Here is a 13,072-nt window from a genome sequence, read left to right as displayed (position 1 = left end):
GCCAGCCAGCCAGCCAGCCATCCAGCCAGCCAGCCAGCCAGCCAGCCAGCCAGCCAGCCAGCCAGGCTGTCTTGATTTGAAAAAATTGACCAATAAAAACAAAAACAAAATCAAAATCAACCCAACAATCTTAAAATTTTAAAAAAAAGCTCCTAGATGGATTACGATTTCAAGTTTTTAACGATGTGACATAAGCAGCAAGAAAAACTAATGATGAATTGCAATTGTAGGCACGCAACACGTACAAGTGACAGTGCTGCGCGGCCCCTGCGCGGCACGCAAGTGATATTGTACTTCACCGAATTTACTTTCAAAACCAAATTGTATGTTACATTCGTCGACAGCCGGACGAGAACAATTATAAGTGAGGGATGGACAAATTAGCTGTAGTTTTTTGGTTTCATTTTTTTTTTTACCGCTTGCGGATTTGTTTTGGCGAAGACTAACTCTCTAAAGGTACCGGTGGCCTTTTTCTGCTAAAACAATGGCAGTCGATTCACGTTAATTAATTAGTTTCACTTGGATGAAGAACTAAATTTTTCTTACAAAGAACGTTTCATTGCTTTGAGTGATCTTTACAGAAGCAAACGATAGCATGTGTTTTCTCAGTTTCTTCCTGAGGTTAGTTAGTCCAGTCCCTGAACTCTCTATTCCGCGCGCCCTTTAGTTGTTTAACCCAGACGCGCGCGAGAGAGAGAGTCCAGGAGAATTAGATGCGCATGCGCCAGTTTTTCTCCCGAAAAAAGACCGAAAAAGCACTTGGAAGCACTTTTGAAAACATGCACGCACAGATGACGAGCTCGACTACGCGACCGTGTACTAAATTGACAGAAGCACCGGAATAACTTTATTAAAAAAAAAGTCTAGCTTGTACGTCAGAATCTGCTAAAAGCTAACGGCCAGAAACACTAATCATTATCCGTCAACTATTCCTAGTTTTTGCACTTGTTCAATGAATTGGCTTTTGACTGGACTAGAGGTAAGTTGATCGACCTCAGCGTCAGTTCACGTTCTGTGTGCACCCACGTAGAGGTATATACTGTATACGAGTTAAATCCTTAATTAGCAACCAACAAAAAACTAGGCGAGGCTTGACTTTTTTAAGACATTTTATTTGTTTTTATTTGCTTCTTCGGAGTAAACTCATTAATTATGACAAAAAAGGGAAACCGGAGTACCCGGGGAAAAACCCCCTTTCGTCGGTAAACGGTTTGGAGTACTTGCCTAGCTTAATTAAATTGCTTTCAAATAAGCGGCTTTTTACTCATTTTGTTTCCTTGCGGAAACCTAATCTAAAAATCTAATACAGTTTTGCACACTGATATTATAAAACTAAGTAATAAAAATTAATACGTTTGACAGCAAAAATTTGTTATCCTTGCGTCTTCTTATAATCTTAGAAAAATCGTCTTTTCCTAAATTAAAAATAGTCTTTTTCGTCTTTTAATTAAATAGATTGCGTAGATATTTCTTAAAACTTATAGCGTTTTTGATTGAATATCACCTACTTCCAGCTTGTTCTGTTTTCTCCAGCGTGCAGCTGCAGGTCTCACGAGCGACTATATATAATATGATGCTACTCGCTTCGTTAACCAATCAGAATGTCAGAATTTTTCAGCAGTATATGAATCTACTGAAAGCACGCACCTTTTTAGGGCCAGGTCAGCGGGGCCATTAAAACAATCTGATAGTCTTTTTAAATCAATAATTATCGAAACCTTTGTCTTTCTTCTTAGTCGTCATTGTATACCACTTGCAATGTTTCACACGATATTCATCACTGATCACTTGTACAGGAAACGAACTGCACACAATGTTTGAAAGCTGTGTGGTTAATCATGCATACTGGCTTTGCTTTTTTTTTAAGTTCACATATTTTAACTACAAAAAACGGTTGTAGTAGAGTAAAACTACTTTGGTATTCTCAGCTCTTGATCTGTGTTTGGGATAGTATTACAAATCTGTGGTGTCCACAATTATCTTTAAGAACATGGTGTCATCTCGAACATAGGCGTGGTTGTTTAACTCCGATAGAGGACAGAACGTGGGGCACCCACTGGCGATGTTGGTTTCTCTTCTTGGTCGCTGGAAAGAGGAGCTGCTCGGATCAGGCCTGAAGGCATCGATCACGTGTTCCACGTTATCCTGATCCAGCAACATGAAGGTGACCTTCTGTCTGAATGGCCAGCGGAGTAACGCGTCATACTGACCGCGCATGATGACAAAGAAGATCGAGATATGAGTTCCTTTGCCAATGCCGTCCCCATTCAAATAGACGCGCCCGCACATCTTATACCCATATCGACTGGTGAAGAAACACGGGCTGTAAAATGACGCCTGATTTCCTGAGAGTGCATCTTGTCTTCTCCTCGTGAAGTCGGATATTTTCCATAGCAAGATTCCGTCGTGGGTGGAGACATCCTGTTGTCTTACATACTCCTCCAAATCACTTAGTGTTACATTGCGCAGGGCCAGTGAGTGACTAATGGACTCAAACTGCCTTTGTAGTCGGTTTACCGTTTCCTTGGAACCTTCCTGTCCTCTTGCTAAGGTAGCAACCTGGCGCTGAAGATCTTCATTGAGCCGATTCCCTTCAACGATGAGAACCTCTAGGTCGGCTGTTTTTGCCTCTTCATTATTCAATCTCCGAGAGAGCTCCTTTGTGGATTCTTGCGCCGATGCCGAACTTGCAAGAACAGGTTCGTATTGCCTAGCGCTTTCCAACTCCCGTATACGCTTTTCTTGCTGCATCACTTTTGATTTTAATTCTTCGTTCTCTTTCAGTGCTTTCTCCACATGTTTAACCCATTTTTCCAATTCTTTCTGAGATGGCAGGTCTTTGGTCCTCACGGTCACGTGATTCGAGTCTTGCAAGGTTCTCCCGACAACAGAGAAGAGTTGCATGACTGTTTGAAAAAGGAGCATCATGTGACTGGCACTAGCATTCTCTTCATGACTCCTTCTTTCTTGCAGCTTCATGGTCTAGACAATGGATTGAAATAAAGAGATCAATTGGCGAAATAGTTTTTATACCGCTGATATCAAGATGGAATGAAAATACTCAGTTAAAGAAGTAATAAAAAAATGGAAACAAAACAGCTGACACACTATATCTTTAATTCTTCAAATCTCTAGTCGTATTAATATCTACCTTAGGCAGATACGAAAGGTCTGGCACATCAGTTTATTCTTTGGTTAATTGGCAAATAAAAAAAACGTAACGATAGTTATCATACCTTAGTTTCAGAACATCCAATCTGCGTCAAGGGACAAGGCGCTTGCATCTCTTCACAGTCTCCATTCACGGGATCAAGATGAGCAGCCATCTGACAAGTAAAAACCATTTGAATAAAGTGCTCCTGGAACGACCCAATCACAGTGACCAAAACACAATAGAACAAAATTGGTAGATTAATAGCTCATCAGCTCACCTGCGCACGTGGGATATCCTTCCTGTTGCACTCTGGGCAAACAATCAAGACTGAAGGGCATTGAGTTTCCTGGTGTTCCTGTATGGATAACATTATCAATCCCGTATTAGTCATCAAAACTAATCAAGCAAAGTACGCGGTTATGTTATGTGGTTATGTTATGTCAAGCCAACATAGATTTCTAGGCAATTAACCTAAGTATTACTGTTTGTCCGAGTGCTAAAAAATATTTACATGAGGCAGCATACCGCAGGGTCGTAATAGAGTAAAGACTCTTGTTGTCAGTTTACTTATTATTTCCAATCAAAATCGACATCAGCTAACTGTGTGAAAAAATGCGCTTAATAATTTCTCTTTGATTTCCAGATTAATGCAATTTAGCTATTCAACACAGTATATTTTACATGCATATTTTTGTTATAACTTCGTACAGTAGCAGCATTTACTTACCTTCATAACCGCAACAACGACAGGAGCTTGGCAGAACTCACAAGTTCCCATTCTGTACTGACAAGTCTGCTCAAGATGTTCCGCCAGCTTCGCTCTTGTAACCAGCTCACCGCATTCGGAATGAACGCATGGCACTTTGACATACTCACAGACTGCCTCATGAGCCTGATAAGAATACAAGTAAATTGGTAAATTAGTAAATTAGTTACAAACCATTCTTGCCATGAAGAACACCAATATATAGAAAACATTTTTCACATCAGCTTGGAGTTGATGAGGTGAGTATATATGTATTATAGGTCAGTTTAGACGGCTAAGCGCCAGCTGTTCCAAAAGAGAAAAACAAAAGGAACAAAATGAAAAAAAAAAAACGAAAAATAATAAAAACAAAATGAATAGTCAAGACGTGCATCTGTTATATAGTAGCGCAGCAAAGATTACCTCTCGTTTCCTGAGCTCGTCGTTCCACTCACAACCTTGTTCATGGTTAACGCAGTGAAGCCTTAATGACTGAATCTCGCGCTCGACAAAGCGGTCCAAGAAAACCTAAAGGAGTTAACAAAATGTTATGTTATTATATATATAGTACTTTTCTATCAATAGCTACAAAGTTGCAACATAGAGCCTGCCGCAGGCCATCTTGGTATTTGCTGAAGTGCGAGTCACTGTTATGGCATTGCAATCAGATGAAATTTCAGAATTCTAAAACAAAACGACTCTAGAGAGCAAGCAACTTTTCTAAATTTTGGTGGCAACTTTTTGATATTTGAGCAACTTTAGAGAAACTTTTGGGTATATTGTGACGCAACGTTTCCTAAATTTACTAGCATCGCCGAATCGGCATTAAAAAAAAAGGAATAGCATTGCCCTCGGTAATGGTCAACAACAAGAAGCTTGAGGAAGCTTAAATCCGTGCTGTCAACGTTTGAGAAACACAAAAGTCCGCGTAGTAAGTTTCCCCCATTACGTCATCTCATGACAAATTCCTGCTTAGGCTAGCAAATATTTATCTTGTCCCGAGTCTGAAACTCAAACGAGTTGAATGACATAAAAAAAGGAGTTTGGAAATTAAAGAATCTTCAAACCAAAGTTTACCTGCTATTTTGCTCGAAAAACATGGCTATCAGCCGCATTTCACGCAAGTCATACAAACGCGTGTAGCTACGGAGTTCAAAGCCAGTATAAGCAGAATGACGTAATCACTTGAACACTTGAATCAAATTCGTTCCGGTCAAATGCTTGAAAAACACTAACCTACTGCGTGTTTAAGCGGGTAATTTCCCTGGCGCAATGGCATGAGTCCCCTGCCTTGACACGTTCTTGCTGGGTTTGCAAGTTTCGATTCCAAAAATAAACTCAAAACGCTTGAATGATGCACGTAAAATAATTAATTTCTCACTAAAAAGAGGGGAATATCCGGAACATTTTTATTCACACAAGTCACATACTATCAAGAATATAGTCAAGATTGCATGATGATTGACAGCACAGTTCGACATATTGCGTGAATGATGTAATGGTCTAAATTTATAAATATGTTGCATGGCAAAAGAGGTATCTGATATGCAACCTTCTAAATATTAACAGAAGGAGAAGTTTGAAGGAATTTATAAAGGATGGAAACGAAAGCTATATGGGCATTAAGAAAAAGATATGGCCGGTATGGAATCGACAGATATCGGGCAATTTATGGGGCCTTAACTTTCCACACCGGTTATCGTGTTATTCAGAATTGTCAAGAAAATAGCTAGAAAAACAAAAAAACAAACAAACAAACAAGAAAATAAACAAAAAGGCAAACGAACAGAAACAGATATAGAGATGTAAACTTAAAGAGAACTAATTGTCTCGAGCTAACCTGTTCTCGTCTTATGGCTGAATCATCAATGACGCATTTTCCTGCTCCCTGACTGAAAAAATAAAGAGAAAAATTGAAAAGAATTAGAGAGACGGGATGTAACTGTGGTGTAACTTAACGTAGATACATCATTTTGAAGAACTATAAACTTTAAACTAGTTTGTCGTACAAAATGTCGCTTATTTGCAACTTGAAGATTGTAAAGAGAAATCATACTTGGAAAACTGACGTTGCGACTGTTAGCCCCATTGTTTGCAACGACGAAAGGCCAATGCTCGGAACGAAAGCTTTTCAGTTACTGATTAATGGTCTTTTTCAATTTGAAATTGATTAGTTTTATATAACTAATCGCTTCCTCCTGCAAAACTGTTGATGCTTAATAATTTTATCAGCCGAGTGGCGCGTTCTATAATAATAATAATAAATAATAAAACCTTTATTTGAGTGTCAAAAACTAAAATAGCAGTAATAAAACCACTAAATGGGGACACTTTAAAGTAAAAAAAAAATAACAAAATCAAAATATCCTAATAAATGCTAAAATCGGTTAAAATTGGTTAAAATATTTACAATATATACAAGTTAAAATACAAGATAAAATATTTTCAATATGTACAGTTAAAATACAAGCTAAGAACTTACATTAAGAACTACATAGAATACAATTAGCGCAGCAATTATCATTCATTAAAATATCTAAATCTAGCTTACGAATGTTTTTCTTAAAAGATGACAGTGTTGGTAAACTCCTAATGTCCTTTGGTATTATGTTCCATATCTTAGGCCCAACGTATCTGATCGTATGTTTGCCATATGTGACTGTATTAAATCTAGGGATAACAAATTCTTTGTTGCGTAAGGCATACTTCGTCTCAGACCTCTGAAATAAGTCAGCAACATACTTAGGACAGATGTTATGCTTAACCTTGTACATAAGAGTAGCTAGGTCCTGTAACCTTCTATTTTGTAGAGTGCATAGGTTGGCCATAACTAGTAATTTGTCATAACTTGACGTTTTGTCGCAGAAAATGGCTCTGAGTGCCCTTTCTTGTATGCGCTCTAATTTTCTTCTATCACTCGCACGGCAAAAATGCCAGACAAGGTGAGAGTAAGTTAAATAGGGTAGAATGGCAGCTTTAAACAATTGTAACTTGGTGCTAGTGGGTATCAAGTTCCTGAGTCTCATTAACACTCCTACACGTTGGCTGCTTTTCGTACAGATAGAATTAATATGTTCATCAAATCGGAGATCGTTGTCTATTGATACCCCAAGCAATTTCAGGCATTCAGTGGATTGAACTTCTACGTCGCCAATGATAATTTTCAAGGTGTCATCACATTTTCTACCAAGTGTTAAGGTTCGATACTTGTCATAGTTTCCTTTAAGGAAGTTGGAACTGTACCAGTTGGAAGCCACTTCCGCACTTACTGTCAGATTAGCTTGAACATCCGCCATATTACTGCTCATATCGTAGAACTGGTGATCGTCTGCGTACATATTAAGGTGTGTGTCAATGTTATACGTTAGATCATTCTGGAAAATGTTCCATAATAGCGGCCCAAATGCTGATCCCTGAGGGCATCCCCTTGACACCCTCTCCCAGGAGCTCACTACTGGTCCCAGTTTGACTCTATTAAAGCGATCAGTAAAATATGAGTTAAGCAGTCTGATACTGTTATCGTTGACACCATAAGCATTTAGTTTAGCCAACATGAGATGGTGATGTAGGGAATCAAATGCCTTACTCACGTCTGTGGAAAGCACTCCAACAAATTTGTGTTCATCTAAAGCCTTTTTCCAGTTCTCGGTTAGTGACAATAAAGCTGTTTCACAGCTATTCCTTTTCCTATATGCTGTTAAGTTATCACAAAGTTTATTATTAAACCAGTGACTTAGTTGGTTACTCAGTAGCTGCTCAAAGACTTTGTTAACTGTGACTTTTATAGTTATTGGACGATAGTTTTCTTTCTCATGGGGGTCTTCCTTCTTAAACACTGGTGTCCACTCTCCTTTCTTCCACATTGTTGGCCACTCGCCACAGGTAATACATGTATTATATAGTGCAGTCAGGGATATTGCCAACTCGCTTGCCCCAGCTTTAAGAGCCTTAGAGGGAATGCCATCCCAGCCGTCACTCTTTCCAGTATTGATAGTATGTAGTGCTTTCTCCACCTCAGCTTTGTTTAATCTCTGAAAATGGAAGTTGTCTTGACTAGTCGAGTTCTCCATGATACTCTTTACACTGGCGTGTGTAGCATATGTTGTATCAGTGGTATCATCTGCGTTTCCTATCCCCTGAGCAATATTCGCAAAGTAGTCACACAGGTGATTTGCAATCTTGGATTGATCATGGCATAAGATTCCATCAATATTTAGACTCAGGTCGGTGTTGTTGTTCTTTTTCTTTGCACCCAAGAAAGGCATGAAAGTTTTGTAGAACTGACTAGGCTTCGATTTTAGCAGATTTGATTGCGTTTTCCAGTATTCTCTTATCGCCTTTCTTCTGAGTCTAGTAGCCTCGTTCCTCAGTTTACGTTTGTTTTCCCAGTTCTCCTTTGTTTGTTCCCTCTGATATTTTCTTGCGGCTCTTCTCTTAGCTCTAATGGCATTCTTCCATTCCTTTGACATATAAGGGACATCCTGAGGTCTGACTCTCATTTTCTTTTCTGGTAGATGTTTTCTTTTCTTTTCTGGTAGATGTTCTTTGCATATATCCACGGGGCATTCCTTTTCAAGGCCTTTCGACGGGTAGAAAGAAGGGGGGGGGGGGGGTAAATTATTAGAGATGGGGGTTAAACTTTTTATTATACCTCAGAAATAATCCACCAATCACATCCTCTTGGACAGCGAAATATTGGACAGAAATCATCCAGACATGCACAAGTGAACATGGTAGCATTTGCTGAGTCTTTTGGACTAAAAATATTTTCAAGAAATGGGGCTCAAAGCATTAAGACATCGTAAACACAGTGATTATATAGATCGAGCGGCCATGAGAAACTGTGACAGATTTGGCCAAATGTTATCCATTTCTCTTCGGACCGGAGCTGCTCATTTCAATACGATTAGCACAACACGATCACCAACAATTATAAACAAAGGTACCAGATAAATTGTTTTTTTTTGTAGTGTTTGTTTTGTTCCGTTTTAAACCTTTTGGCCTTGTGGAATAAAATTTATTTTAACTCAATTTGATTTAATGTTGGTTTTCTATGTATTGGTGGATTATTATCTCGGTATAATAAAATACTTATAGGATTTATCGTCACCAAGTCTTGACTTCAATATTGGACGAGACCTTCAGTCAAACCCAATATTTAAGTCTTGACTTAAATATCTTTCCATCTTCGGCTCGGACGAATCCAATACGTGTATAATATCAGCAAGGGTACAAATAAAGCCTTAAGGTAGCCTTTTTGCTGTTAAATTAGCGATGTTAGGAACACATTATCACAAAATAGTAACCACAAATAGTAATTAATACCCTTTTTCTTGTTCATAAATTGTCATGATCTATCATAATGATATATGGAGGTTGGGGGCGTATCAAAGAAAATAAACTTGTAGAGGAGGGGCTTATTTGAGAGGGAGTTTTAAAAGAGAGGGGGGTTATGAGATCTTTTACGGTAAAGGTAAATGTTGTCCATCACAGGAAATCTAAATTATAGAAGTTACCTTAGTATGACATCCACGCATGACTTGCAATATCTATGTCCACAGGCTATGGTCTGTACAGCTTCTCTAAGAAGTCCGTCGCATTTGGGACATAAGTTCTTTTTGTCGATCCTTGATCGATCAATCGGAGCCAAACTGTATCCAGGCATAGCACAGCTGAACCGATTAAAAACATAAATGAAACAAAATAAGAGTGATGAGTCGACAGTAAAAATTCTGAAAAATTTGTTTACTCAGCAAGCTATTATTTTCCGCAATAGAGCGGTTTTCACTTGAGTTCTCAGTGATTGGTTTAAAACTCTCGTGCCACTTTCTCATCCAATCACAGGGCACAGAGGAGTCAAGTTTGTCCGCAGTTCAAAATCTCTAACGTGCAAAATGACCTTCAAAAGCCTTTCAAAGCGATCGTGTAAGCCGTACGTGATACAGCGCCGTCATGCGAGACTTGTTTACAGATGGTCTGGTCTGAATACGATATCACCAGACGATCTGCAAACAAGTATCGCATGACGGTGTTTGTATCACGTACGCTTACATGCACGATCGCTTTGCTTTGAAGGTCGTTTTGTACAGTAGAGATTTTGAATTGCAGACAAACTTGACTCCTCTGTGCCCTGTGATCCAATCAGAAGTCATACCGAAACCAATCGTGACTCGCTTACGCACGGTTTCCCGCGCTTGGTGCCGGCAACATGTCTGTGTTCTTTGTGATTGACTGGAGTGATTGCTTTGGTTTTGGTTCTACGACACTCAATTGAAAACTGCTCTATGATGCAAGGATTTGATTGGAAGTGTATTTGAAACATTCCACAAACGCAAAAGCTCTTTAGCTAACACTAGGGTACTCAAAAAACCGGATACGGAACTGCAGAGTACGCCCACACATATTTCAACAGTTTGTCATCTGTTATTCTTGTTAAGGAATTAATAAAGTTAGTTATATAGTTTTGAGAAGAACTGTTGTTTTGTGACTGACGTTTCGACAACCTATTTAAAGCGGAAGTCATCTTCAGAATCAAGTGAAAAGTTGTAGTTAGTCAATGATGTCAATGATGTTATAAGTCTGGTCTGTTGAAGTTGATTGGTCAGTTCAGCCGTGATGTTAATGTTATTGGCTGTAAGACTCCTAAAGACTCGTGTAAAGTTTGTCGACAGTAATTGGTCAGTTTCGATCCGTCTATTAGTCTATTGCCTTGATTTGTGTCTGATATGTTTTTCTTTTCTATAGCTAAATCTCAGATCCTTCCGATAATAAGCTCCTAACCTTGAATTTGGAAAGGTAAAAGGTAATAATCAAGTTCCCCGCCACAGTAACGCGAATATAAGCACGGACGTACATCTACAATTTTTCTGTTAAATTAAGATAACCACCGATTGTAAGCCCCCTATTGTAGAACTTGTGTTGTCTTTTATGTTGTACGACCATGTGCTCTGACAGAAACCGTTCCCTTAATTGCTATTCATCATCTCCATTTGACAAGTTATGTTACGAAAGCTTTTCGTATTGCAGCTAAAATAATTTCTGACGCAGCCTTTCCAAATATAAGAGCAAACATTTTTTTAGGCATAAAATATTTCAAAAATATTTCTCAAGTCCCAGAAAACTTGCTGAATCGCCTTGAATCAGCGCAATAATGCTCGCAAAGCAGAACACATTGCTTCCATGGTGTATCGCGATTTAGTCGAATTAAGGAGGCTCGATGTAGTTTTTTTAGACTAAGGGTGGTTGTTTTGAAAATTAAAATTACCTAGGAAGCCAATGTTCGATTTTTGCCAAAATACACCATAATGATCAAATGTGACCAAATTTTAATTTTTTACCCGTCACTTAGTCACAACGGTTACCATAGCAACGATTGACGTTTTCTTTTGTTCTCAAACAAGCTTGATTTTCTCGAAATCTAGACTGACACTTGGTGTTTATTTTTTGATATGTTAAAGTTTAGTAGATTGACTAACTGTTGACGAAATTTTAGAAAAATCTGTAAGAGCGTTTTCAAGTAAATCAAGAATGAAATTAGAATGAAATTTTCAGAAAAACACCGTTTTAATATAAAATAGGCGCCTTAAAATTGTTTCGTATTATTTGAGCACAGTTTCTCTCACTGAAATATAAATACTTACACCATCAAAGACCATTAACTAAAAGCGAAAGACTTTTTGCTTTAATTTGTTAAAATATATCGACTGCCGATTGTAAGAAATTGTACGAAAATACCAAAAACTTCATTCTTGATTTACTCTAAAACGCTCTTACAGATTTTCCTAAAATTTTGAGCACAGGTAGTAAATCTACTGTACTTGAACATATCAAAAAATGAATACCAAGTGTCAGTCTAGATTTCGAGAAAACCAAGCTTGTTTGAGAACAAAAGAAAACGTCAATGGTTGCTATGGTAACCTTTGTGACAAAGTGACGAGTAAAAAATTAAAATTTGGTCATATTTGATCATTATGGTGTATTTTGGCAAAAATCGAACATTGGCTTCCTAGATAATTTTAATTTTTAAAACAACCACCCTTCGGCTAAAAAAAACTACATCGAGCCTCCTTAAGTCACACCAGCGAGATTTCTGCGGCAAATTTCGAATAAGATTTAATAATTCAACACGACGAAACTGGGATGTATAAATTGAGCCGTGATGTAAATTTACGTTGCATGTACGTGTTCGATCGATAAATCATCGCTAAAACCTCCGTGGGTTATAAAATTTAACTCATCAAAAGAATAAGTATATGAAATCATGCTGCCCATAAGGACAAGGGTCTGAACTGGTAGTTTAGTACCTTTCTATCAGTCTACCTAAAACATGGCCGGATTTTTAACACCCCCGATTCAGACCCTTCAGCTTTTTATTAAGACTGATATGGCAGCAAAAACAGTGACAAGTTATATTTTTTCCAGTGTAATACTCCTGGGTTGTGAAGAATCTAAATGTATGAAAATAGAACATTTACCTTTCTCAGTGTGATCTGTAACGACCAAAAAATTCATTAAAACTCAAGTTAGTCATGAACCCCAACTCACACAGTCTTACTGAAGACTTTGCTACGATTTTAACAGCATAAACAAATTTGAAACAAGATTAAACGTGCCCTCGTACACAGTTTGGCTGACCTCATCAAAATATATACTGGTAAATTTTTTTGCACCTACCAGAAATGACAGAAACATTTGTATACTAAATACATCGTGCTCTTTTTCTCTTGGACTTAGGCTACTTACTACTTTTATTTCTTACGGTAAAAAAGCAACACTCGATAACACACACGATTTTAACGAGTTCTAGTCGGAATGAAAATGCGGGGAATCCCCTGCTCAACCATAAATTGAAAATGATGCTCTGAAACGCCGCAAAACGATGAATCGCACTACTTGCAATTTCTTAAGTTTACCCGAGCTAGCTGTTAAAATGTCTATCACTCAATACCGTTTTCTCGATAGTGTTTACTAATCGATACTAAGCAAACGCCTGCGTCTGCCAGAAAAGGTCATCTATACATAAAATGACGAATCCGTAACAACAGAATAGCAATTTTTCTACTAACCTGTATGCAATTTGTTCGCTCTTATAGCTGAGAGAGTCGCTGTCAGTTTGCCAGTGCCAGTTGCACAAACCTTCCGGCGTGGAATTTGTGAAGTCATGATTAAATCGC

At 38.2% G+C, this 13,072-nt stretch overlaps 1 protein-coding gene across 1 annotated transcript; it reads right to left on the bottom strand.

Moving 5' to 3' along the window:
• Positions 1–1,091: 1,091 nt before the first annotated feature.
• On the bottom strand, positions 1,092–13,012 carry LOC144665652 (TNF receptor-associated factor 2-like). The gene is made up of 8 exons (XM_078526922.1): positions 12,965–13,012; positions 9,416–9,571; positions 5,740–5,791; positions 4,323–4,427; positions 3,882–4,046; positions 3,432–3,509; positions 3,237–3,326; positions 1,092–2,982 (listed from the first exon to the last, which is right to left on the bottom strand). The coding sequence occupies exons 2-8, from the start codon at positions 9,562–9,564 to the stop codon at positions 1,954–1,956; spliced, it is 1,668 nt and encodes a 555-aa protein (XP_078383048.1). The 5' UTR covers positions 9,565–9,571; positions 12,965–13,012; the 3' UTR covers positions 1,092–1,953.
• Between the last annotated feature and the right edge of the window lie 60 nt (positions 13,013–13,072).

Source organism: Oculina patagonica, chromosome 1 (genome assembly GCF_052425735.1).
Source record: "Oculina patagonica isolate OP01 chromosome 1, crgOcupat, whole genome shotgun sequence".
In the NCBI taxonomy this organism is placed as follows: domain Eukaryota; kingdom Metazoa; phylum Cnidaria; class Anthozoa; order Scleractinia; family Oculinidae; genus Oculina; species Oculina patagonica.
This window is presented reverse-complemented; position numbering and strand designations above follow the sequence as displayed.

What these genes read in the sequence shown, in the direction of transcription:
- LOC144665652 (XM_078526922.1), bottom strand. Translation starts at nt 9,564, where the DNA reads ATGCCTGGATACAGTTTGGCTCCGATTGATCGATCAAGGATCGACAAA. An exon ending in ACGAGCTCAGGAAACGAGAG is followed by an intron (nt 4,047 to 4,322) that starts GTAATCTTTGCT and finishes TATTCTTATCAG; the next exon opens with GCTCATGAGGCAGTCTGTGA. An exon ending in AGGATATCCCACGTGCGCAG is followed by an intron (nt 3,327 to 3,431) that starts GTGAGCTGATGA and finishes TTTACTTGTCAG; the next exon opens with ATGGCTGCTCATCTTGATCC.